Genomic DNA, 19058 nt, shown 5'->3' with positions numbered 1-19058 from the left:
CACACACACACACAGACACACACACACACACACACACACACACACACACACACACACACACACACACACACAGACACACACACACACACACACACACACACACACACACACACACACACACACACACACACACACACAGGCGGATGAGTGATTACACCCCTCTAGCTGTTTCTTAACACAGGCTACTGTGGTCCATAGGAATTTATATGTCAGTATTTTGAAGAGCTCCCTTAAAGTTTAAAATATTTTTGTGTATCATGTTTCTGGAAAACTGAATAATTACACTAGTTGTTGCTGTTCGGGAGCTTGATGTCTTGATAATCCTTATTGCAAGCAAACAAAAGAACCAATAGGCTGTGGTCATTAGCACTGCAGCATTGAGAGTGCTTGTCTTAGGTTGTTAAAGTTTATTGGTGCTGCTTTGGATCTTCACTGCACAAGTGCTGCTCCCATCTCAGCCATGCTTCTTGCATCATATAGCTAATGGAAAAATTACTCTGGTTTTAGATCTGTTAGTCCAGGCGGCCATGATAACCTAATGCAGTGTAATTCTGTGCTGTACATCTGTGGTGTCCCACTGTTTAGGACCACTGAGAGATTATTGTAGCCTCAGAGAGCGCTATGATTGCATTATGAAGATGTTTGGGGAACTGCATCTGCTCTGCAAGCAAATCAATAAGAGAGTTATGGTCATCATTCTTGCTTTCATTTTTTTTTTATGGTGTTTGTAATTTCTGTTCAGCGTGTTGTGTTATCTGGTGAATGTTGGTGCTTTTTTATTACTGAGGATGTAATTCAAAATGAAGTTGCCTTTTATCACAGAATTGGGAGATTAAATGTGAAGTGTTGCTGACAAGAGAGATGAGAAAGCAATTTGGAAGAAAATGGAGAAAAACAAACTGGATGCGGGAAGGTAATAGAAGGAACAGGTGTAATGGATAGCACGAATGGGAACAAAATAGATTTTGGTAAATATAAAAAAAAGAATGTGATAAGTGAGATAAGTTGAGGTTTATATAAAAATATATAAATCAGGCTAAAGAGTTTTTAAATCTTGAGTTTATTTAATAAACTTTCCATTGGGGGGTTGGTGAAGACCAAGGTTATAGTTTTGGATTTTTCATTAGTTTTAGTTTTTATTTAGTTTTGACTTTTTGTTTTCAAATTCAGTTAGTTTTAATTAGTTTTAGAGGCAGATTTACTAGTTTTTATTAGTTTTTATACTTTGAAATTGCTTAGTTTTAATTTAGTTTTTATTAGTTACAGTGTTAGTTTTAGTATTTTTTTTTTTTTTTTTTTTTTTGTAAATTAGGATATTTGTCAGGTGCATGATTCGCAGACAGACTATTGACACGTGACATCACAGACTACGTGGTGCCGTACGGGTAAAACACCTGGCATAAAACAGGCAATGTGAAGTAGCCTAAATAGATTTTTATTTCAACCCAAAAGGCTTATGTTGTAATAGTGGCGGCCCCCAAAGGTAAATTTAATCAACTTAGGGTTGTACTTAATAGTGCTGTTCGGGCACCAGACAAGGCAAAGATTCCAAATTTTGCCAAATAAAAAAAATAATACACAACACAAACATCAGAAGGAAAGAATTAAGTGGAAAACAATATATTTACTTTTTTTTTCGTTTTCACAGCATTAATAATAAAAAAAAAAAAAAAAAACATGAATTTATTGAGAAAAAGGATTTTCACTTGCTCAATTCAAAAAGTCCAATAGAAAGTGAAACCATAAAAAAGAACACTTTTTCTTTTTTAACTCAACTGGAAACTGTCTTAAAGTTCACCGTTTTCACACATCACAAGACAAAAATCAAAAATGAGAAAATAAATTTAGGTTCGATCAGTTTGCACTGTGTATTGTGTGAGTGCGGGAGCGTGAGTTTTCGTGCAGTGTGATTGTTTGTGTGCGCATCTGCTGCGTGAAGCAGGCAGCGTCTGGTCGGCCAACCAATTTACAGGCCGGGACACAAATCTTTGGAGCTTCAGCGGAGTTTTATCAGAAGAAGAGAAACTGTAGCACCTGCGGCAGGCGAACCAGGCTGGACTTAAGTTGCAACCGGTATTAATGCACCACCAATTTTCTCCGATGTTTTGGCGTTCACACTCGGTCTGCGCAAGCAAACAATCCAACACCTTTGGTCACAGTTTCTTTCAGGTACCGTTTCCTTCACGTTTTTTTCCTTCCGCGCACTCCCAGACTTCCGTTTTAATTAGTGGGCAAGGTGCAAACGCCGGTATAGATTTGGATCCATATCGCCACAATGTATTTACAAAGACGAAAACGAAGGACGTTTTTGCTATAATATTAGTTAGTTTAAGTTCGTTTTGTATACACACAAAACAGTTTAAGTTAGTTTTCGTTTTTTTTTTAAACTCTCGTTTTTATTTTTATTTCAGTTAACGAAAATGCTTTTTCAATTCTAGTTTTAGTTTTTTCGTTAGTTTTCGTTAACTATAATAACTTTGGTGAAGACTAAGTGTTTTGTCTTCATGAAATCATACATTGGCCTTGCACATCCTCCATTCAAAGCTCTTAAAAAGATAGTTCACCATAAATCCTGCCATTAAATATAAACCCCTATGTCGTTTTAAACCCATATGACCTTTGTTCTGAGAGCTTTCTGTCTGAAGGACATCATTAAAATAGTCCATTTGACATCAGCGGTTCAACTGTAATTTTATGAAGCTATGAGGATATTTTTTGCGTGCAAAGAAATAAAAAATAACTACTTTATTCAACAATTTCTTCACATACGTGTCCGTCTTTAACATTTAGTCTTTGATGTCACGTCATGGTACTCTTGTGAATGGCGTAGGAGACTGACCCAGAAGAGAAGAAATCGTAGAAGTTATTTTTGTTTTCTTTGTGCACAAAAAATATTTTCAAAGCTGCATAAAATTAAGGTTGAACCACTTACGTCACATGGACTATTTTAACCATGTTCTTACTACCTTTTTGGGCCTTGAATTTGTCAGTTGCATCACTGTCTTTGCAGGGTCAGAAAGCTCTCAGATTTCATCAAAAAATATCTTAATTGTTTTCTGAAGATGAACAAACGTCTTACGAGTTTGGAACAACATGAAGGTGAGTAATTAGTGACAGAATGTTAATTTTTGGTGAACTAGCCCTTTAATGGTTATTGAGATTATCTGATGGCCATAGCTGTTTAGGGACACCTTTAGAAAGGTTTTTATTTACTTGGATGTAATTGAAAGTAGTTACTTGAGCTTAACTTTATGTTTGATGTTGATTAGGTGTTGAACAAGCTTTGAACTTTCTGTCATTGATTGCAACTCATATCGGCGTTTCAAATGAAGTTCAACATTCTTTGTTCTGTTGTTGAGTGTCATGTTTCATTATCTTGTACATGAGCTGGGTTCCAGGGAACAGATCAAATGGATTTGCCTTGAAGCTTTGCTTGTTGTATTAGAAGTATGCTGAAGATTATGTGTCCTTGGTTGGTTGTTTAGAAGTTTAAATGTTCAGCTGTTGAAACTTTCCTGCTGCAGTATAAAATCATTTGAAATGCAAATAAAACAAATGTTGTAGAAAGGAAAGTGCAGTAAAAAAAAAAAACATTGTCCAAAAACAATTGTCTTGTTTTTCATTGCATAAAAGATAATGATTAAGTGTGTCACCACTTTTGGCAGCCATGATTATTTTATTAATGATGAAATAATAAATAAATTAATGAACACTTGCTGTTTGCTTAATGGTTGTTATACATGTCTTTGTTCAGTTGTTTTCTGATTTATTTGTGCTTTTGATAGAAGGCCTGTGTTAGTTGGCGTTGACAACAGCCATGCTCAAAATGAGTAATTGCTCTTTTGATTAACTTAAATTTTAATAGAACAAAGCACAATGCTTTAAAATGTACTGTAATCTATAATAATATAAAGCAGAATATTTATGTAGTACAAAGTAATTATTTGTGTTCCACAAAACCAGTCATAAGATTTTTACATTATCTTAAAGCCGAATAAATAAGCTTTCCATATTTGGCCGAGATACAACTATTTGAAAATCTGCAATCTGAGGGTGCAAAAAAATCAAAACATTGAGAAAAGTTTTGATATTTATAGTATGAAATTTACAAAATATCTTCATGGAACATGATCTTTACTTGATAATATCCTAATGATTTTGGGCATAAAAGATAAATTGATCATTTTGACCCATACAATGTATTGTTGGCTGTTTCTACAAATATATCCATGCTGTTTAAGACTGGTTTTGTGATCCGGGGTCACATTTATCTATGTATTTACTTATTAATAAATGCGACTGAATGTGGTGTGTTTTTATTGTATGCAGTGAGAGATTAGCATGCATAAGACTTAAATTATACTTATATAAGTAAAGCAGTAAAGGTCTCTAAAAGGTCTACAAAAATGCATTTGTGCACCTTTTGGCTCTCTGACTACTATGGCAAAGGTAATTTATATTTCTGTGCAGTATGTCCAGGCCAGAGTTAAGATGGCTTGAGGAAACCCAGGTGGCACTGACAAATCTGCAGCCTTTTCAACAAAGACAGTTAGCTGCCTAGAGACAGGAGTATGGTTAAAATGAGAGAGGGGGGAGCTTAGAAATGCCAGCACAAACCACAAAATGGCATTATTGGTCCTGTTTGTTTCCTCTCCATTGCCTCTTCCCCTGCTTGTGCTTGTATTTTAACAAGGTCGTGGTGCTTTCGTGCTGAGACAGACAGGCTGCAGGCCAATTAGATGCATATACTGTCACAACAAATGGTGCTGTAGGAGTCTGCTGAAATGTTGAATATGTATTCATGCTAATGTTAAAAAAACATACTTAAACTGTGTCAGATGATATTTGAGACTTTTGTTATATTGCTGGTTTAGCGAGCAAGTCAGCGTTTGAATGTGGTTGTTGTGGTTGGCAATACATCCGGCAGGTACAGAATTGGTTTTGTCTTTTTGTTTAAATCATCTACAGAGAAAACACTCTCATTTAGACACTAATAAATAGGTTTAGCTGCTTGCCACGTAAATGTTCTCTGAAACATTTTAAGTAGGTTTAAATATTTTCTTTTTAAAGGAGAAGTTCACTTCCAGAACAAAAATTTGCAGATAATTTACTCATCCCCTGTCATCCTAAAATGTTCACGTTTTTCTTTCTTCAGTTATAAAGAAATTGTTTTTTAAAGAGTTTGAAACTTCCAAAATGCAATTTAAATGCAGCTTCATAGGGCTCTAAAGCAAGCAGGAAGAAGGGTCTTGTCTAGCGAAACGATTGGTTAATGTCTAAAGAAAATGTACAATTTATATACTTTTTAACCCCAAATGCTCGTCTTGTCTAGCTCTGCGTGAACTGTGTATTCTGGTTCATGACAGTCAAGGTATGTCGAAAAACTTTGTAAACACTGGGTCGGTTCTTCTGCAGCAATGTAGGGTTATTTTGAAGTTAGAGGAGAAAATGAGATGGAAGTTTTTTAACATACCCTAACTGTATTGACCCGTAGTACACACAGAGCTAGACAAGATGAGCATTTAAGGTTAAAAAGTATATAAAAATCATCCTCGCTGGATGTGGATACTCGGAGCTGTATGATACATCTTATTACTTTTTATAGAAACGGGAATAAAAAGGATCTTGCTTGGAAGAAAGTGAGTGAAGAGGTCGGACAATCTGGTAAGTTGTAAAAAACGCGCGAATGAAGCGAGTAAACTCAAAATGTTCAAGCGTCCAACTATGCGCGAATGTGAACGCACCATTAGAGCCCTTTGAAGCTGCATTTAAACAGCAGTTTGGAAGTTCAAACTTGCAGACACCATAGAAGTTCACTATATGGAGAGAAATCCTGAAATGTTTGCCTCAAAAAACAATTTCTTTACGACTGAAGAAAGAAAGACATTAACATCTTGGATAACAAGGGGTTGAGAGAGTCATCTGTAAATTTTTGTTCTGGAAGTGAACAACTTCTTCTATTTGAGTCATTTGTTTTAATTCCAATCAGTCATAACACTGCCTCTGCTTTCAGCTCTCTGATGCATGAATATTAAACCACAAAGGAAAAATATCATAGTGTTGTTTTTAACATCAACACAAGATTTGATCTTCTTTTTCCCACAAAATTATGTATTGTGAGAGAGCTACACATTTGTCCATTGCATAGAAGATGATTGATTCCCAGAAGTACATCACCACTTTTGCACTTTCAGGAAAATTTCATGTAACTCATTATTTGTTTTTTCTTGGCAGTGGTTTTTCAGACCACATGATTCAGGATATTATCAGCACTTACATGGTGTTGCCTAACAGGATCACTGTACCACTGATAGGTGAGGTTGAACTGGCACAGCTCCGTTTCCCCATGCCGAAGGTGAATACACTTACACTCAAATTCAATAAACCTTACAAATGCTTGTCCATATCTCATTGTCTTTTGCTATATTTTTTCTCACACTCATTAGGGAGTTCTACGGATTCATTTTCTTGAAGCTCAGAATCTGGAAATTAAGGACACATATTTGGGTGGGCTGATCAAAGGCAAGTCTGACCCCTATGGCATGCTGCTGGTCAGCAATCAGCTTTTTCGAAGCAAGACCATCAAAGAATGCCTGCACCCCAAATGGAATGAGGTGTATGAGGTGAATACATACATACACACACGCTCACTAACTGCACTTACGCACATACACTAAAATGTGAATGCTTGTGTTTGATCTTCAGGCACTAGTATATGAACATTCAGGGCAACATCTGGAAATTGAGCTCTTCGATGAAGACCCAGATAAAGATGACTTCTTGGGCAGGTGCCACATTCATTTGTATAGCTCAAATATACAGTGTTATATATTATAGTCCTTTTTAGAGACAAATAATGTTTCTTTTATTTTTGTTCCAGTCTAATGATTGACTTGAGTGAGCTTCATAAAGAACAGAAGGTTGATGAGGTAATGCTTTCACACTCTTGTTCTTGTTGAGATTCATTTACAGCTCGCAAACAAATGTCACCACCAGTTCTATTTCAGCACCCTCTCATTAATAAACTGAATTATTTTTATGAACTGACAGAATTTCTAAATTTGTTGGCTGTATTGTAAGTAGGTTTAGGTTTTTTTTTTTCATTTCAGTCATTCATAGTACTGCCTCCACTTTAAGTCTCTGATGCAAGAATTATTAAACCACAAAGAAAAAAACCCTAATGTTGTCTTTTTTTACTTCAAAACAAGAATATGATCATTTTCTTTTCCACTATTAATATCCAGAAGTACTTAATTTCATCTCATTAATGAACTGACCTTGAGCTTCCATAGATGTAGACGTTTCCGTATATTGATAGTGACTTTTATTTTCCAAAGAAAAGATTATCACCAGTTGTGTCATTTCTTTTGAAGAAATGTGTTTCATCATTGTTTTGGAATGAAAGGAATGTTCTACATGACCATAGCTACCATTCCAGTATGCTAATCACACTTTTTTTCTGCAGTGGTTTGACTTGGAAGAAGTTACTACAGGCAAACTTCATCTGAGATTAGAGTGGCTGTCATTGTACCCAAGTGCTGAGAAACTAGATCAAGTATGCACACACACACACACACACACACACACACACACACACACACACACACACCCACCCACCCACCACCCTGTACATCTTTGTGAGGACTTTCATTTACATTATGCAATCTCTAGCTCCTTACCTCAACCCTACTTATCAGAACTAAGTGCCTCACTTAGATCCTTACCCTAAACCTAACCTTTACCCGATTATAACCTGATCTTGACCCTCAAACAGGCTTTTAAAGGGGCCTCAGAAAGTGAGGACTGGCCAAAATGTCCTCACTTTATTGTTTGTTCTTACTCCAATGATCTAAAACTCAAACCGGCCCTCACAAAGATAGCTGTACAAGAGCACACACACACACATACACTGCTGCTTAAAAGTTTGGAATCAGGTCTCAAGAGGTCTCTTATGCTCAAGGCTGCATTTATTTGATCAAAAATACAGAAAAAACAGTAATATTGCATAATGCTATTACAATATAAAATCAGTGTTGTTTTCGTCGACGATGACGAAATCATTTCGTTGACGCCACTTTTTTTCATGACGATAACGAGACGATGACAAGATAAAAATGGCTCGTTGATGACTAAAACATGACGAGACGTGTGTGAGTTTTCGTTGACGAGACGAGAATAGACGAAAATGTTAGTGGGTGGTCCGTCAGACATTTAAAATGCATGACATTTCCGCTTATTGTGCATGCCAATTAAAACTCAAAAAGTATCTGACGCTATGGCAAGCCGTTTTAGCATTAAATACTCTTTGTTATACTAGTATGGCAAGCCATTTTAGCATTCCATCCTTGTTTGTCTTTTATGTTCTAAAACATTCCTTCATTATTGTAATTATTGGTGAAAATAGTCGATCCGGAAGCTCACATTGTGTTGAACTATAGATCTGCTATTTTCAGAAATTATAAGTGACACTACCCAACAGCAAAATACTTACTGACCTACATTAATTTGTTAAAAGACTACTTTTTTCCCCTTTTTTTTGACTAAAACTAGACTAAAACCTTTTTGACTTTTCGTCGACTAAAATTGGACTAAAACTATCACTTTTTTATTAATTTAACAAATTCTTGGTGAATAAAAGTACTGATTTCTTTCAAAAAAAAGAATGAATACAAATTTACTGACCCCACAATTTTTGAACAGTAGTGTATATTGTTAGAAAACCTTTCTATTGTAAATAAATACTTTTCTTTTTAATCGTTTATTGATCAAAGAATCCTGAAAAAAAGTATCACAGGCAGGTTCCAAAAAAAATTAGCAGCACTGTTTTCAACTTTGATAATAAATCAGCATAATAAAATGATTTCTCAAGGATCATGTGACACTGAAGACTGGAGTAATGACTGCTGAAAATTAAGCTTTGTATCACAGGAATAAATTACGTTTTAAAATATATTCACATAGAAAACAGTTACTTTAAATTGAAATAATATTTCAACATATTTAATTATTTTCTGTATTTTTAATCAAATAAATGCAGCATTTATGAGCATAAGAAAGTCTTTAAAAACCATTAAAAATCTTACTGATGCCATAACCATACCTCTAAACCTACCCTTCACACAAAATTTTCTACATTTTTAGATTTTCAAACTAAAAAAATATTATATATGATTTATAAGCTTTTTCCTCATGGGGACCAAAAAATGTCCCCACAAGGTCAAAATTTCCTGGTATTATTATCCTTGTGGGGACATTTGGTGTAACATATCCCCACATACTGAATAATACTGACAGAAGTGATTAAACACTACCTAAACCATTTTAAACAATAATTTCCTCTCTTCTCTCTTATTAGGTATTATGGAGCATAAGGACTAATGAAAATCTTTCCTCAGCTCTGCTAGTTGTTTACCTGGACTCTGCCAGCAATCTGCCGGTAAGAACAATAGTGATAAGTATACATAGATTCTGTCTGAGGACCTGCCGTAGGGCAATATTTCCTGAAGTCTTCCGGCAGATACTTGTTTTACATTCTTGTTTACTTTCAGTTTTATTGTTTTTATGTTTTACTTTTATGAAATACTTGAAAGTGTTTGAATTTATGTTCTATAATAGTCTAGTTTGATATGAATACAAATATGAGCAAGCTGCGATTTTACACACCCTAGTGATTTACATGCACTGATATTGTTCCCCAGGCTGTATCTTGCAAGGTTCAATTACATTCTTGTTTCTCCCTAAAGATATTATTCACCCAAATAAGAAACATCTGTCTTCATTTACTTGCTCTCATGTCGTTCCAAAACTTGCTTTCGTCTGCAGAACACAATATAAGACATTTTATAGCCCAACTATTTTTGTGCATACAATGAAAGTCAGTGATGTCCAATATTTCACAAAATTGAAATTTTCTTTGTGGGCTGTGCTGTCATTTTAAGGAGTGTTTGGTATTTACGTGACACCTTTTTTGAATTATGCAGCCATAGAATTACGTATTTATGAAATTTGTCAGTACAGTGGTGACTTTATTAATGCTTTGCATTGTGCCTTCCTCCTCTACTGTAAGAGTGTCTTTGAGGGCAGCTTTGGCTGTGGAAACCTAAAGGAGAGGAGGGCCTCTGGTCTAGTCTTTTGTGAGAACCCCGACTCTCTCTATAGAACGTTATTTGTGAGTTTGACAGTAATCTGCATCCTGGTTCTCTAGATCTAGCTGTAGCTGTTTACCTAACATTGTGACTAGACATTATTTCCATTCAAGATGTTCTTCAGTAACAAACAAACAACACCGGTTACGTTGATCGTTGATCTGATGCACGTGAACTGCTACTTTTGCCTGTTGGGCATGTGTAACTTGTAACTGTCATCCAATAAACTATGAACATCACATTTCTTAGATCTTTGTCCCATTTAATACTAACATAATCACACAGCAACTGAGTATGTATGGGTAGTTTAATTATATGTGCACTACCTGTCAAAAGTTTTTGAACAGTAAGATTTTTAATGTTTTTTAAAGAAGTCTCTTCTGCTTACCAACCCTGCATTTATTTGATCAAAGTACAGCAATAACAGTCAAATTTTGAAATATTTTAACTATTTAATAACTGTTTCCTTCTATTATCAGAGAAATCAGACAATTCTACTCAGCTGATTTCAACATAATAATAATAATAATGATAATAATAATAACAATAATAAATGTTTTTTTAACAGCAAGTCAGAATATTAGAATGATTTCTGAAGGACCATGTGACTGGAGTAATGATGCTAAAAAATCAGCTTTGAAATCACAGGAACAAAGTACATTTTAAAATATTCAAATAGAAAACAGTTCTTTTAAATAGTAAATATATTTCAAAATTGTAATGTTTTTGCTGCACTTTGGATCAAATAAATGCAGGCTTGGTGAGCAGAAGAGACTTCTTTAAAAAATATAAAAAATCTTTCTGTTTAAAAACTTTGGGCTGGTTGTACATTTTGTGTTTAATCAGACTGTCAGAAGCCAAGGTTTAAATATATAGCTTTTGTTCACCCATTTATTTTTACAGTCACATTAAGTCACATGATTGATCTAAACACAGCTTGTTTGTTCTTAGACATGATGACATTTCCTGATCTAGACTTAGTAAGCAGTCTGATGGGAAAGCCAAAACTTTTTTTTTGGAGCTCTTTTGTCCCTGCCAATATTGTTACATTGATTCCATATGATTTTGATTTGTAATTTTTTTTAGAAATCTGTAAAGCTGGACCAATCGAACTATCATTCTTGCATGTCCTCTTCCTGTATATTAACTGTCCTATTCTCAATTTCTCTCAATCCTTCCTGTGGAAAGACCAACCCTCTTGAATTTAATCCTGATGGCCCCAAACCCCCTTATAAAGGCCTGAAGGTACATTGAGAATGCATGTCGTTTATACCGTGGCATGCATAATGAACATTGCACTCGCATCTGGACACTAAGCATGATTTCACGTCTTCTATGGTTTGTTTAATTCTTTTGTGATTTAGTTTATTTCCTAATTGCTTCTCCAATGTATTCTTTCCTCATGCACCACTGCATGTGTTTCATTCATCCATATCTTTATTGAACTAAGAAAATAAAATGAGTGTTTTTGTATTTAATGATGCATTATAATGTAATTTTGATTAACTAAGTATTAACCATGTATAAGGTTACCAGAGAGCTGAAGCAGATTTGTTCACTATTAAAGGAGAACATATTGTACTGTACAGTTTAATGTTTTCTTTCTATTTTGGTTCAACAGACCAAACAGAAAGTAAGCATAGATCCAAATCCTTTTGTCAAACTGGCTGTAGGACAAAAGGTGTACACAAGCAAGGTAACATTCATTAACCCTAAATTAAAGCTTTATCCTGTTTGAGACTAGCAGTACACATATATCCAGTCCTCTTTTGCTCCTAAATTTTCAGGTGAGGTATAAAACAAGTGAGCCACTGTGGGAGGAGGCTTTTCACTTCCTCATCAACGACCCCCGCTCTCAGGAACTGGAAATTGAGGTAAATAAAGTTTAAATAAATAATAACCCGAACCCCAAACCTAAAGGTATAGCTCACCCAAAAATGAAAATTCTGTCAATAATTATTCCAAACCCATAAGACCTTCGTTCATCTTCGGGACACAAATTAAGATATTTTTGATGAAATCCGAAAGCATTCTGACCCTGCATAGACAGCAACACAACTAACATGTTCAAGGCACAAAAAGGTAGTAAGGACATCGTTAAAATAGTCCATGTGACTTGTGACTGGTTCATCCGTAATTTTATGAATCTATCTATTATAAATCTTTTTGCACGCAAAGAAAAAGAAACTTTATTTACCAAGTTTTTTCTTCCATTTCCGTCTTCAATGTGCCTTTACAAGAGAACCACAACACATTTTTTTCCCCCTTTGCACACAAAAAGTATTCTCATAGCTTCATAAAATTATGGTTGAACCACTGATGTCACATGGACTTTACGACCATGATGTCCTTACTACCTTTCCTTAACTCCTCAAAAGATTGTAGACAGTGTGTTTCTGTTTTGGTTTTGTATTTGTAAAAAGTCATCTGAAATGTACAGGTGTTGTTTGTGTGTCTCAGGTGAGGGATAGTAAACACAAATGCCCTCTGGGTAGTGTGCGGGTGGCACTTGGTTCTCTCCTGAAGGAGGCAGACATGACGCTGAATCAGCAGTTCCCCCTTCAGAACTCTGGCCCCAACAGCACCCTCAAACTCAAAATGGCTCTCAGGGTTGGTGTCTGTATGCTATGAAAAGATATTGTCACATTTTTGTGTGTATGTTTTGCCCATATAAATATGTTTTTGTCTGAACAGGTCCTCTGTTTAGAGAAGGAGGTCACATCCAGCCAGCCATCTTCTGTCCGAGTCAGACACACAAGTCAGAATAACGCTGGCGTGTCCCCACAACCTCAAACGGCCACTAGTACCAGCAACTCCACAATCACCCAGGCATCACACAACCCATCTTATACCCTTGCACCGGACACCCCTCAAGGAAAAAGAGGATCGGATGGCTCCCCGGTGCGGTTAGCAGAAACAGGCCGCAGCGTCTCCAGTCTAGAGATAAGCAGCTCACAGAAGCACCAGTCTCACAGAGACTCTACTCCTAGTCTGGCCTCTGACATTTCACTGCCTTCTGCCACACTGGAACTGCAGCAGAGGTTACAGCAACTGCAAAAGTAAGTCTGTACTGTATCTGTGACATGCTGCTTCACTTTATGCAGAAGTCATTTGTGTTTTGCTTTTTGAAATGTTTATTTTGTTAGAAGCCAAATTGGTGACTTTCTGCTGTGTGTGAGAAACTCTAAAAGCCAAAAGTAAGAATCAAGCAGTACCCAGTGCTGTGTGAACCATTTATCCGCACGCCCCAATGAACAACACGGCATGACTGACTGGATAGCACTGAGCAGATTGGTCTCTGCTGAGCCACCCAGACCAATTTGTACAGTGAAGCAGTGGGGAAGCGTGACACGACCCATTTGTATTTGTCACTGATTTCTTGTTACAAACCATCATGACATCCAAGTTGCTCACATAGTTGAAACCATATTAAACGGCAACAACAATATAAACCACACTGAGGAAAACTGGAGAAAACACAGATGTGACGTAGAAGGATTTCCAATCCAAACATCACCAACTGGAGTATTTTGGCAGTAATATTGCATATTCATGCTAAATATCGTAGACTACCATTTGAAAATTTAGGGTCAGTGAGTTTTTTTTTTTTTTAAATAAATTAATACTTTTATTCAGCAAGTTATTGATCAAAAGTAACAGTAAAGACATCTGTAATGTTACCAAGCAATTTTAACTCAAATAAGTACTATTCTTTAAACTTTCTATTTATTAAAGAATCCTGATTCTGAAGGATCATGTGACACTGAAGACTAGAGTAATGGCTGCTGAAAATTCAGCTTTGCCATCACAGGAATAAATGACGTTATAAAATATATTAAAATAGAAAACAATTATTTTAAATAGTAATCATATTTCACAATATTACTATTTTTATTAGTGTATTTTTTGATTAAATAAATGCAGCCTTAATGAGCAGAAGAGAGTTCTGGAATGATTTGATTGTTAAAAGATAAGTGTTAAATATCAGAAAATTTTCAGGTGGTTGGAAAAGAGAGGTTGAAAAACTCAAAAGTATTTTATGTTAAGTCAATTTGGTAAATTAGAAGTTTATTGAGGCAAAAGTCGTAGTTAATGGTTTGTTAATAGCTAGAATTGGAACTTGAAAATAAAGTGTGACCATCAGTTTCATTTGAAGTGATGTGGATCAAGGAAATCATGCACAATACAATCAGGAGCATGCATTAAGAAAGTATATATTTTGAATTCATATTGACTTGTTGAAAGAAACAAAATATCCAAGCTAAGTCTCACACACTTGCTGTTTTTCTGTTCCAGCGGCTCTGGGCTGAGCCAGTATCCACTTGGTGAAGTCCAGCTCACTATCCGACACAGCTCACAAAGGAATAAACTTATTGTAGTGGCTCATGCCTGCAGGTGAGAATGCCACATACACATTAACTTTAATCTTTCTGTTTTATAGTATCACTTCCAGTCATTTTGTTTGCTCATTTTCACTTTACACTGAACACATCCAGTATACTAGTGGGTTTAGTGAGTTGTGTTGGTAAATGATCAGTGGTTAACAGTGTGTGCAAATAATAGGGAACATGTGTTTGCATTTGTATGTTTGAATTTGTATAAATGTGACAAAACAGGTTCTTGTGAAAATACTTCTCTTGCTTTTGTGTGAATATGTGTTTTCATGTGTCTTATTCGCAGAAACCTCATAGCACTGTCTAAAGATGGCTCAGACCCATATGTCCGCCTGTACCTGTTACCGGACAAGAGCCGGAGTGGCCGCAGAAAAACCAGCACACTCAAGAAGACGCTCAATCCTATCTACGACCAGTCGTAAGAAACACACAGACTGTTTTTTAATCCGCGTTGAATTATGTTAGCTATAATAACTGGTACAAAAGACCTTGTAAAAAACAATGTACTCGGGTGCAAATGGAATGTTATGTTTTCTGACACTCAACTGACCCTTCGCTTGGAGATTGATTTACACACGATCTGACCAATATTACCACCCAAATCTGCCATTGTTGTCCGACAAACAAACCAGCTCTGTCTTGTCTGTCGACTTGTCAGTTTCCTCTTTGCTCTGCAATGTATTTTTAACTGTGTAAGAACATGATGTGTGGTGTGAGAGCAGCATGGCTTGTCGAACATAGCAACAGAACAAAGGGTGGAGGGTCTTTGCGAAGGGTCAATTGCAAACAAATCAAAAGCAGTATACTTAAATTTATATTAAATCAAGGCTTGCCCCAATCGGCCTAACGGGGGCGCCACAGCGATCAAAAGTACGAAATTGCTCACAACCCCTAAACCGCCAGATCGTGAGACTTGCAACATTTTTGGGTATTTTTTAATTTTTGAAAATTGTAGGTTTTTTGACCGATTGGAACCAAAAGTGCAGAAAGATTCTCTGGGGAGTGTATATCAATAAATAACTTTCGACTCACCATCGCAAAGGGATGCCAAAAAGTTAAAAATGGACAGGGCCACTTTTAGAAAAATGCCTATAACTCCTGAATGGAATGAGATTTCTTCGCCAAACTCAGAACACTTGTATAAGAGCTCAATCTGAGGTCACAGGACAAAAATGAGCTTGTCTACTTGGTGGCACTACAAGAGGGGAAAAAAACATACAAATGGCTATAGCTACGCAATGATTTGTCCTATCAGCATGAAAATCTCTGAGCACAGTGTTGGTCCAACGTGCCACAAGCGTCTATAAGAATATTTGTGTATCTTGAAAAAACATGGCCACCATTTGCTGATGAATTTTGAGCAATTATTAGACAAGGTTGACAAAGGCTGATCCAAACTAAACTCAGTGGGCCTGTTTGACTCTCAGCCCCAAAGGTCTGTGAGAAATTTAGAAGAAATCAGCCGCTGGGGACGATATCACATTTTCAAGGGTGTATACGATTGTGCATTGTGCAGTGAAGCCATAACAGGGTTGTTTAGGAAAGGGGCCTGTCCAAATTTAGCCCAAATCCTATAGAGCCTAAAGGAAAACTCAAAACTTCACGAAACCTGCTGAGCAAATGCAACAGGTGATTCTAAACAAGCATGCAAAGTTTTAAGGAGATCAGACCGGTGCTATAAGAGTCATAAATGTTAAAAAAAAAATAATAATAATAATATTTATATGGTAAATTACCTGCATTTCCTAAAAAAAAATTCAATTTTTTTTAAATAATTGATTTAGGTGGTTAGAGGCTTGCTACATGTCTTTTTTCATATGTGCCCAAATGCCTTAAAGTTCTTGAACCCTGGTAATCGCTGCTTGCAGCTGTATTTTTTTAATTACTTCTATTGTCTTTGAAATATGGTTGATAAATACTGACAAGCATTTATAGTAAACTACTGTACTACTAATGTAATTACTATTAATGAAGTTGCAATTTAGTGCTATATTTACTTGATATATTGAATGACGCAATACAGTTAAAGTAAAAAATCAAGTACTTTACATGTGCTTTGGTATGTTAGTCAAAATAATACACACATGAAGTGTATTTTTTTAAAACATGACAATAGATTATTAAAACATTTGGCGTTTAATATTTGAAGTGCACTACAAATCCATTGCACATTAAGTACAATTAAGCACACAATCCATATGTCACATACATCTATCTGCATTATTGTTTCAGCAGAAGAGTGCCAGTTTTGATGAATCAAATAAACTGACTTGGATAACCTTGACAATAAAATGTTTCTTTAGCTTGACATGATAGCTTACTATGCCTATTCATTTTCAATTTCCAGGTTTTGCTGTCTTAGTATACTAATCCTAATTTCTTTTCCTTTCAATACAGATTTTACAAATAGTAGTCATGTCAAACCTAATGTGGTTCCGGACATAGTGACATCTTTAACTCAATTTAAATTGCATTCAAATGAGAAGAGGGTCCACCAGATTCAAAGTGGTGTCTGCTGTTTTTCTTGCTGTATGCATTTGCATGACATTCCCTTTATATTAAATCCACAGCGGAGCTTCTTACTGAACAGAGCTAGATAACTGTTTTACCCTCCAAACCAAGTCAACCTAGACTTTATAATGCACTGTATGATGCAACGGCAGATATTTCTGCGAAATGTTCTTTTTGTGTAATATCATTACTGAAGTGCAGATACATGTAGCATAGTAAACCAGTAACAGTAATAACAATATCTTGTCGTGTTGTGTTGTTTTTGTCAGCTTTGAGTTCAGCGTGTCTATAGTGGAACTGCACAGGAGAACTTTGGATGTGGCTGTCAAGAATGGAGGAGGACTGTTGTCTAAACACAAAGTACTACTGGGCAAGGTAAAAAAAAATGTATACATTTACTATTCCTTCTTATTCTGTTGATTTATATGGAGGCTCACAGATGTCTTTGTCACAGGCACTTGTGGACTTGGCAAGTGAAGACATTTCTAAAGGATGGACTCAATGGTGTGTAATTTTCATTCATTCATACAGTCACTCTTGTAAATGTACATTTACTTTTTCTGGATTTCATAAGCTTCCGTTATCTCTCAGGTATCATCTGACTGAGGATGGATCGAAGAAGATAAGGCAGACGTAGTGGTCCATGCTAGAAAGCAGAAGCGAAGGGAGCAGCAGATAACTGGGACATGTCAAGGCACGCACAGGATAAGGCAGAAGCTTCAGTAGCAGAAGAGCAGCGCTGGACTAACTAAACCAGGCTACTTCTACTGGGATTTACACTGGCCTACAAAGTGTCTCTCTTATTCTCACCAAAGCTAAAATTGCCATCTTAAGCATCAATGTCCTGCTTACGCTCACTTTCTCTAGGGATTATTGTGATTGTCATTTTGTTTTGTCTGCTTATTTTTGTTCTATCCTTTTATTCATCTTATTTGTATTTGGACATAGAATTTCACTTTTTTACCAGTTAAGAAACAACAGTATCAAAAAGATCATTTCGATCATTAGATTTGTCAATAAATGTGCCTTTATTTACTGTTTTTAAGTTATTTTGATAATTATTTGAAACGTTTTGATTTCTGGGTTTTGTAAGCAATCAAAATCACATCAGAAAAAAAGTCAGACATGTTACATTGTAGCATTATTGTTTGTTTGAGGCCGTATGTTAGACACAAAAAAGGGTACATGTGTACTTATGTTTGTATGTATGTTTGTATACATTTATGTATGAGCATTTCTGTTTTCTTAGATTTTATGCTGCTTTTTTCTATTACATACAGTTATGTCCAGCTCTTCATAAATAATCCATTGATAATTTGTTTTAAAGTATTTTACTGTATCCTGTTGCACAACACAAAATGAAAAGCCTGTACAGAAATCTTTGATATCCATTTTGTTTGCTAGTTTTATGAGGAAAAGCAAAATGTGTGTTTAGTAAGTGATGTTTGTAAGATAATACTAGCTTGGTTACAAAGTGTTTTGCTAATGGATTGTTTAAAGACTGTGAAATGGCTGTTGATATGATTCCCAGCCTTATTCTTCTCTATGCATTATGCATGATACCATTAAAATATGAAATTCAACTTGAATCACACTGAACTTGTAACTTAAAGGGCCTGAATGCATTTTATTATCTGAATTGTTTTAAGTTATTTTAATATTGCGTCTATTCATACTTTTGTTTTTGATTATGTATTTTAACAAGGTTGTATGGAAAGTGTTGAAACAACCTAATAAAATATAATGCTAAATATTTAGGCGTTTTTAGTTCCAGCAGTTGTTGAACATGATACTGATAAAAAGCAATATGTGACCCTGAACCACAAACATTTATAAATTGAGATTTCTATCATCTGAACGCCGGATAAATAAGCTTTCCACTGATGTATGGTTTGTTGGGATAAGACAAAATGTGGAATCTGAGGGTGCAAAATAATCTAAAAAAATATTGGGAAAATCCCCTTTAAAGTTGTCCAAATTAAGTTCTTAGCAATGCATATTACTAATC

At 35.6% G+C, this 19058-nt stretch overlaps 1 protein-coding gene across 1 annotated transcript in view; it reads left to right on the top strand.

The window, feature by feature from the left end:
• The window catches only part of LOC141331545 (extended synaptotagmin-2-like), a 43018-nt gene extending 24213 nt beyond the window's left edge, over nt 1-18805 (top strand). Inside the window, exons 9-24 of the mRNA XM_073836600.1 lie at nt 6235-6355; nt 6447-6623; nt 6706-6788; nt 6881-6929; nt 7466-7555; nt 9356-9436; nt 10067-10168; nt 11767-11841; nt 11933-12019; nt 12606-12755; nt 12840-13204; nt 14442-14540; nt 14826-14957; nt 17320-17425; nt 17505-17554; nt 17642-18805. Coding sequence (XP_073692701.1) covers nt 6235-6355; nt 6447-6623; nt 6706-6788; nt 6881-6929; nt 7466-7555; nt 9356-9436; nt 10067-10168; nt 11767-11841; nt 11933-12019; nt 12606-12755; nt 12840-13204; nt 14442-14540; nt 14826-14957; nt 17320-17425; nt 17505-17554; nt 17642-17687 — 1813 coding nt within the window. The 3' untranslated portion in view covers nt 17688-18805. The remainder of the gene's footprint in view (nt 1-6234; nt 6356-6446; nt 6624-6705; nt 6789-6880; nt 6930-7465; nt 7556-9355; nt 9437-10066; nt 10169-11766; nt 11842-11932; nt 12020-12605; nt 12756-12839; nt 13205-14441; nt 14541-14825; nt 14958-17319; nt 17426-17504; nt 17555-17641) is intronic.
• The last annotated feature ends 253 nt before the right edge of the window (nt 18806-19058 follow it).

The sequence above is a fragment of the Garra rufa genome, chromosome 3 (genome assembly GCF_049309525.1).
Source record: "Garra rufa chromosome 3, GarRuf1.0, whole genome shotgun sequence".
Lineage (NCBI taxonomy): Eukaryota > Metazoa > Chordata > Actinopteri > Cypriniformes > Cyprinidae > Garra > Garra rufa.
This window is presented reverse-complemented; position numbering and strand designations above follow the sequence as displayed.